This window comes from Nyctibius grandis, chromosome 4 (assembly GCF_013368605.1).
Source record: "Nyctibius grandis isolate bNycGra1 chromosome 4, bNycGra1.pri, whole genome shotgun sequence".
NCBI classification, from domain to species: domain Eukaryota; kingdom Metazoa; phylum Chordata; class Aves; order Nyctibiiformes; family Nyctibiidae; genus Nyctibius; species Nyctibius grandis.
The window spans coordinates 91,771,209-91,779,445 of NC_090661.1; the positions used below are offsets into that span (position 1 = coordinate 91,771,209).

General features: G+C 45.6%; 1 protein-coding gene across 1 annotated transcript; it reads left to right on the forward strand.

The window, feature by feature from the left end:
- Positions 1–359: 359 nt before the first annotated feature.
- On the forward strand, positions 360–7,703 carry LOC137662601 (glutathione S-transferase omega-1-like). The gene is made up of 6 exons (XM_068399158.1): positions 360–467; positions 602–710; positions 2,450–2,672; positions 3,990–4,091; positions 5,389–5,495; positions 7,186–7,703. Exons 1-6 carry the CDS (start codon positions 434–436, stop codon positions 7,337–7,339), a joined length of 729 nt encoding a protein of 242 aa, XP_068255259.1. The 5' UTR covers positions 360–433; the 3' UTR covers positions 7,340–7,703.
- The last annotated feature ends 534 nt before the right edge of the window (positions 7,704–8,237 follow it).

An 8,237-nucleotide genomic window follows, 5' to 3' on the forward strand; every position in this document is an offset into this window, starting at 1 on the left:
GGGGTGGAGTTTTGCCATAGGTTTCCCATTTAAATGGGAGTACCAGCTGGGGTGGGTTATGCTGTGGTTATAAAGAAGAGAATATTGAGAACAGCTTAACAGTGCCTGTCCCAGCCAGAGGGTCAGCATCCCCGGTGGGGAGGACATTCAGCTCAAAAAGGGACCCCCGGGGTGCGCGACGCTGGCCCCACCCAAACCCCAGCTTTCCCCTCTCCGTGGGGGGCCAACCGCCCGAGGCAGGGCGCCGACAGCCCTGGCGGCGGCAAGCGAGCCGGCACGCCGGCCCTGACACCCGCCCGCGCACCCCGGCAGCGGTCCGCTGAGGGGCGGGGGTTCCCGCCCTCCGCACGGCCGGCCCCCGCGGGCGGGGCGGCGCGGTGGGATAACATCGCAGCACGGCACGGCCTGGCAGAGCACAGCACAGCACAGCGCGATGGCGGGCGATCACTCTCGCAGCCTGGGCAAGGGTAAGGGGCAGCCCCGGCGGGCAGGGAAGAGGGCAGGCTGCCGTATCCCCTCCCGTACCGCCTCGACCGGGGCTGTGCGTGTGAGGCGAGTTAGCGGGTGTGACGGTCGGGTCGGTTCTCTTCTCTCTCCTCAGGCAGCGCGGCCCCGGGGCCTGTGCCCGAGGGGCTGATCCGGCTCTACAGCATGCGCTTCTGCCCCTTCGCCCAGAGAACGCGCCTCGTCCTCCGCGCCAAGGGCATCAGGTGGGGCCTCCGCGGCGGGCCGGGCCGGTGCGGTGCGCGGCTCCCCGCCGGCTGCCCCGCTCCGCTCCCCGTCGTCCCCCGCCCCCGGTGCCGCTACACCCCGCGCTCCCGTGACGGTGTGTCAGGGCTTGCACGGAGCGGGGGGCGGTTCAAGCTTCCCTTCTTACCTGAGCGTGCTAAATGGCTCTTAATTGCACACCCCTGAAAGAACGGAATGAAAAGAGGTTTCTGTGGGTGATTTTGTTACAAAGCTTGAACTTCTTAAGGTGTTTTGGGGCAGGGGTGTCGTGCTGAAGTGGGAAATAAGTATGCTGTGTATGAAATCGGTTATGTAAAGGCTCAAATCCATAGGGAAGAACCCAAGCTGAATTATTATTATTTTTTTCCTTACCTATCACCCTGAATGTTTGCAATAACGGCATTTAAGCTTGACCTGGGTAAATGTGAGTAGAGCCTTAATGTATGTCATTTGGTTTTGGTGTAATCTGCAGTGAAAATTCTGGGAGATAAAGTATTTGGTGTTTCTGTTATGTTCCTGCTTAGCAAAACACAATAGTGAGTGGCCTTTTTAAAAAAGGAAATGTTCTGTGTTCCTGTAATGTGTTCTTATTCCTGTGCTGTAGTAAGTTAATGGAATTCAGTACTTGTGTTCGTTTCTTTTTCAAGATAGCCATGTCATTTCAGTGTTTTTACATAGGGACTAGTGCTTCCCTCAGTTTACAGCTTCAAAGTAACAGGTTTTTCCACCTTTTTCTGATTCCCACCAAGAGCCAGGCCTGACAATGGCTTGTAACCAGCAGTGGGCTGGGAGTCCCTGTTAGCACAGTGAATGCTTACCACTCAGTTCTCCTGAGAGCAAGATGAGAGTTGGGTTTGTTTGTTTTGTTTTTTCTTGAGTCTTTTTTTTTCGAAAGAGTAAGTGCACTAAAACTTCCAGGTCAGTTTACTTCTGTCTTTATTTAGTGTCTTTGGACCGATTTTGGAGCGGGGAGGTTTGTTTTAGTGTAGTGATTTTGGAGGGGTTTTATGGCTACCTAAACATGGTAGTCACTTTCTGATAACCTTTTGGTTGTTTTGAAGGTTCAGCTGTGTTTAGCAGACCTTTGGGCTTACTAGGAATTTTCCAGGGTCACTCATATAACACAGCGTATAGCTTACAGTGTGTTAATATAACGTAGACATATTTCCTATGTATCTTTTTTTTATCGGGACCTATTTGCCTTTCCCCTAAACACCTGTTCTATGTGAGGCCATAGGTGGGGAAGATAAGTAGGTAGGATACTCTCCTGATTTGCTCTTTGGTGTAAGGTCAGATTAAAGTTCAGCTGCATTTCTTAATTGGAGTGTAGGTTATTTGCAATCAAGTGCTGCTTTCTTAGAATGCCCTTGAACCAGCATGTGTGTGCTGCATTCTGGGCTTGACCTTTGTTTTTAGCGTGACTGTAAGGGCTGCCACTGTTGTGTGCTTGCAGACTGTTCATCTGTCTTTTATTAGTTTAACGTTTTAAGTCAGTGCTCTTTTTCTCCAGCAAAGGGAAGTGCTCCCTGGCAGTGTTTCTATCTGTCAAATGGTTTGTCCTGCAAAGGTCTTCAGGGAAGACTGGGCAGAACAGGGGAACGAGGATTCAGCCTCTTGAGTAATGTAGTTGTTGAGGTGTAATGGCTGCATTTCACTGTGGTATGGAGTGGACTGTAGTGGAACTAACCCTGTTTGAGTCTTGTTTCTTTCGCTCTTTTAGCCATGAGGTAATCAACATCAATCTGAAGAACAAACCTGACTGGTTCTTTGAGAAAAATCCCTATGGGCTGGTTCCTGTTCTGGAGACCAGTAAGGGCCAGCTGATCTACGAGTCCCCAATCACTTGCGAATATTTGGATGAAGCATTTCCAGGGAAGAAGTTGATGCCTTCGGACCCATATGAGCGAGCTTTTCAGAAGATGCTGTTGGAACACTTTTCAAAGGTACAGCGTGATCAGGGTGGGATTGTGTTTCTTACTTTACCATAGCACCAAATACTGCAGCTCTGTTGCAAATGCTGCTTTCATCCTTTAAGGCAGATCTTGTGTCTGGGAAAAGCATTTAAATAACCGGAGGAGTTATTAGGGGTCTCTTGCTGTGAGCACATACAAACCACTGTGTGTCTGAATTGCTCCCAGCATTTATGTGTGGGGGTGCATGCAAGAAGACAGCGAAGCTAGTGAAAGTGTATGTGACTGAGGGAGGATTTTGAGCATCCTGCAATAGGTTAGTAGACCAAACCAGCCGAATGCTTGAGACCTAGGCAGTGACAATTGCCGTATTTTAATCCGAGTCTTTCTGTAGGAAGTACCGTGTGAATGTGGAATGTGAAGAGTGCCTGACTGAGAGCGCCTGCAACCACGGACAAGAGATGGCAGGTGGCTGTAGATATGGGATGTGTATAAGGAGACTGATTTTGGCCCTTAGTAGGGGTTGGAGGTGGGCACTGTGGCCAACTGGAAGTAACCTGTCTGTACAAGCATGTGTTTTGAAGGGTCTAGGAAGTGAAAGAAGTCAGCTTGGATATGAGGCAGCAGAGGACAGGAAGCAACGGAAGATGCAAAGAGATAGGGACAAAAAGGGGGATAGAAGGGAGGATATACCTACAACAGGAGTTTCTGAATAGGTGTGATGGCAAGAGTGTTACAGGGAAGTGTGTTGCAAGAAACGAAATGTGCACTGAATGTTGGTTTTATGAATGACAAGATCTTAGAAAAATGTTTGTCTATGAGCTTTCAAGAATATAATTTAGTTAAGCTTGGCCACTGGGCAGCTTCCTGGTACTGTGTGCTAATTTCTCTGGCAATTACCAAATTAGAAAATGCACAGATTTGTAGAAGCCTGCATATCCTGGGCTGCATATCTCTTTCTTAAATTACCTTAAATGTTGATAATAAAAGTGCATTTGGATTTCAGAAATGTGTAACTGGGAAAAGACCACTCTGCACCTTGCTACCTTTTTTGCTACTTTTTTGGTAGTGTGTGCAAATGGGAAACATGCCCTTCTTTTCATTGCTCTCTTATTACAAGACTAAAATTCATTCGTATTTGCATTAATTTTTCCTTTAAGCCTTTGCTTACCTTTTCTGAAGTATAAAAGATTTTTATTAATGGACTTTATTTAACTCTTTAAAGTTAAATCGTTAAGATTTAACTTGCATCTAGTGTCTTAACATCTAACTTAACATTTTGAGCTCTGAGTGACTTGCTTGTATTATTGTAATAGGAACATTGAAAACTTTATACTTTCCTTTGTATAGATAACACCCATAGTTTTCAAGTATGTTATGGCAGTCAAAGATGGACAGGACACCACGGCACTGAAAGCAGAGATTGCTGAAAAGTTTGGCAAACTTGAAGAGGTAAGAGTATTTCATGATAACAAGCAGGTTGCCAGTCATTGTATGATCCCTTTTTTCTTTCATGCTTTGGCCTTTGGAGCTAGATCTCTTCTTATTTAGTCAGTAGTTACAGCAATGAACAATCTTTCAATTTACTCCCCCCAGCCTAGGATGCACAACAGCACCATTAGAGTAAATTCCAAGTAGCTAAACCAAACTTCATCTATATGATGAAGGCTGTGTGGACGTGTGGAGTTTTTTGAATTCTAGCTGACTGCTGTTGTCTTGGATATCTTTGTGCTGCTTTAAATGTAAGGAGACCTTGCAGCGTGTTCTAAGAGCAAGGACTGAGGAGTCAGAGCTACTGAAGAGCATCTGTGCTGTAGCTCTGCTGACATCAGTGCAGATACCCCAGTGGTTGATATAAAATCTTTTTTGTTCAAGAGCTGATCTTTGTTGGGGTGAGGGGAAGCAGAATGTAATCTGTCCATTACAGAAATCCAGTCCTGGGCCATGTTCTGCTGCTGGTGGTGTAATGCAACTTCAGCTGGCTTTGACTAGCAACTTCATGATCTGTGTCTAATGACCCTTTCTGAGAAGAAATGCTTCCTAATGTCTAACCTGAACCTCCCCTGGCGAAGCTTGAGGCTATGTCCTCTTGTCCTATCGCTAGTTGCCTGGGAGAAGAGGCTGGCTCATAGCGTGACCCGTGCCCAGCGCGATGGCCCAGGAACACACAGCACCGGGGCCTCCCCCGTCCGGGCCCGACAGGCCAAGCCTTGTGTCCCCTGTGTTGAGCCTCAATGCTCCTCCAGCTGAGCTACCTCATTCCTTCTCCTAACAGTCCTGCGCATTCTGCTTCCCCATCCCCTTGAGTTGCCAAAGTAAAATTGTTTTCAGGGTAGTCTTGTCTGTCTGATCAGGCTGATGCTGGAGTGGTACAGATGACAAATGAGTTCTTGGGGGAAGCCATGTGTGTTTCACTTCCCCGAAATACAGATCTATTAAACATTAGGGAAGAATTACCCTTCTTCCTGCTTTATTAATGATGTGAAATACTTGCTGCTCCTTCCGTGTCTCCATTTTGCTATACCCTGAAGGATTTTGCAGCAGCAGCTGAAGGTCAGCTGAGGATGGGAGGAAGGAACAGAGCCTATTGCAAGAGATACTCAGGAAGGGAAGTGTTTTGAAACACTTCTGCGTTTAATTTGCTGCTACCCAACAGAGGGAGCTGTGTTCCCGTCTCTGCAGTGTTCTGTAGTGTTCTGTTGTGGTAATTTTTCTTCTGAGGGCAATTATCATCTCTTACCCCTCACAGATTCTGTCCAAGCGCAACACTGTGTTTTATGGTGGGGACTCAATCTCCATGTTTGACTACATGATCTGGCCATGGTTTGAACGTCTGGAATCATTCCAGCTGAAGGAGTGAGTACCTTGCCTAGCTTCTAGTGTATACTGTAGTGCCTCAGCATAAATATTCTTTGCATACACTCTGCAGCAATGGGCCACGCTTGAGGGCTGCTGAAGAAAGTTTGTATTATGTTGCAGTTTGGGGGAAGCATCTTCTCAAAAGAGAGAGGAGTTGTTCAGGAATCTTCTGTAAACAAGCTTTCTTTTACTAAGTCTGTTTTCCTACCAAGTACTTTTGACAGATCTGGAAGAAGTGGTCAAATTACAGGACTTTCTCTTCATCCCTAACATCATAGATGAAAATGGTCTTTATTTGAAAGGGATGGAGGTATGGAGGCATAGGTTCAAATTTCTTGGTCCAGAACCTCAGACTTGAAATGCAGTCTTCTGCTCCTCTTTGGAAATCCTAGGTTGACAAGGGAGAGTGATTTTGTTTGAGATGGGTAAACTGTATCCTACCTTGCTGTAGCTAATAGATCTGTCCCTGTTGTAATAGTGGTTTTTTAATATGTAAATAAAGCCTTGGTCTGTTATATCCTTAAGCAGCTCCAGTTACCATGGTATTGCATTAATTTGTAGGAAAATGGTATCAAAGGAAAACTACTTTATAGCTGGTTTAAAACAGGACTGAAGAGTCAACTTGTATGAGGAAGTGGGTGATAAAAGTGGAAGATGAATACAGAACAGTTAGTCTTAAAAGTGGAAGATGAATACAGAACAGTTAGTCTTACCCTGGTCCCTGAACCATTCTTGAAGAACTAGGATGCAGGGAATTGTTAGCATTGAAACTTCTGGCACTGTAAAATGAGGGTTGTATGGATGGGTTGTTGCCCTGTTTTATCTTCTGTGTGGTCCTCAATTGGAAGGGGAAATACTACAATCAATATAGGAGCATAGGTGTAGATTCATTAAGGTATTTGAATGACTGAGGATCTGAGCCATTGTATGTTAAGAAAAGATGCTTTCTGAGTAAGGATTAGGAGTTACCTGGAGAAGTTATCCATTAATTAAACTTGGGGGTTGGAAATTGTAATGCAAAGTACTTGGCTCAATCTGCCAGAAGAGAATGAAAATAACAATTTACACTGTTAAGGTTTTGATTTGCCACACAGTGTTTTTTTTTCAAATGTGTCTGAGTGGGTTTATGGATTTAGTCTGTTAACTGAATCCTCAGTTTCCTCAATAGACTTCATCTACGTTTGGAGCTGCTTGATTGCAGGGTAGTACAAACTGCACAGCTTGTCTTGGTATGCAGGAGAGAGGAGAGAAGAGGGTTGTGGAGGAGGACTCAACCACCACACACAGCATTTGCTTCAAGAATCACCATTAATAAAGCATTCCAGAGGGAGGCAGTGGTGCACAAGCCTCTGCCTTCAACTCAGAGCAGATCATGAATAAAAGCTGTCTTTTGCAGCAGGGATAACTAAGCAAAAACATTCTGGCATCTTGCACAATAAGTGCTCGCTTGTGTTTTTGCTCAGTGTTGCAGAGTGCACAAGCTCTGGAAGAACTCTTCCACTTTCCAAATGCTAGTCTGTCTTCTATGATCTGATATGTATTTCCATCACCTGCTCTGAGCTGAGCATTATACTGGGAGGGAGAAAGCAAAACAAGCAGTAAAATAGAACTGCTCAAGCTGTTTTGCTTCCTTCATGCCCTCCAAGTTTCCCATTTGCATTACTCAGTCTCTTTCCTTTTCCCGTAGGTCTTTGAGTCACACCCCAAAGCTCCAATGCTGGATGGAGGCCATGAAGGAGGACCCTGCTGTCAAGGCTACAATGACTGACCCGCAGATGTTCAAAGATTACCTCCAGCTCTATTTGAAGAACAGCCCTGAGGCATGTGATTATGGGCTATGAAGTGTCAGTGCTTCTTTTCAGTGTGAGCTCTGGGGATCTGGTGTAATTTGGTGCGGGCTCTTCTGTGGTTGCATTTCATAATGGGGAATAAATCTATGCTGAGAAGGCTGAGAAATCTTCTGTGAAATCCATTCCTTCCTGTTAGGAGGAGGATATGCTGGCTTCAGGCAGGAGATGGAAAGTTATTGCTGGCTGTGTATATCATGTGAAGGAAAATGCTGGCTTTCCTCAGAGGTGATGTTTTGTTATCTCTGGCCTCTTTGCAGACATTGCTTGTGGGCAGTCCCTGAACCGAACCTGTTACTTGGTGTAAAAATTGTAATACTGGTGTCTTGAAAATAAATAAAAAGCAGATAAAGTTGTCTTTAAGCGCAGTTTTTTCTCCCTCTTTCCAGGCAGCTCTTAGTCACTGGACTGATGGTGAAAAGAGGAGCGAAGCACTGGAAAGGCTAAAACAGATAACTGCATCTTAACTTCAGAGACTGCACTATCTATTACAAACTGTCCTCCTCTTCAGACACCATTACTGCCAAACCAATGAACTTGCAACCCTACCCACTTATCCCTGCTGAAGTCACATCTGCAGGGACCATCTAGTAATGGCTTCCAATTTGGGCTAGATTTGCTAGGGGAGTGTGTGGTTATAACCCTTCTCTGTCCTTCTGAAGTAGGGTTGTGTTTAGTCTAGGTGCTAAGCTGAATTATCCTAAAGTCTGGAGTAGGGAGTAAAGCTAACAGAAACTGTATCCTGAGCAGAAGGACATTTATTTTCTGTTCTGCTCCAGAACTCAAAGCATTGCTATACATGTCAAGGTGTAGGTGAAATCGGAGAACCAGTCAGAGCATTACGTACTGGTGGTGTCTTGCTGGTGAAGGAATGAATATGTTCTGATCCTGC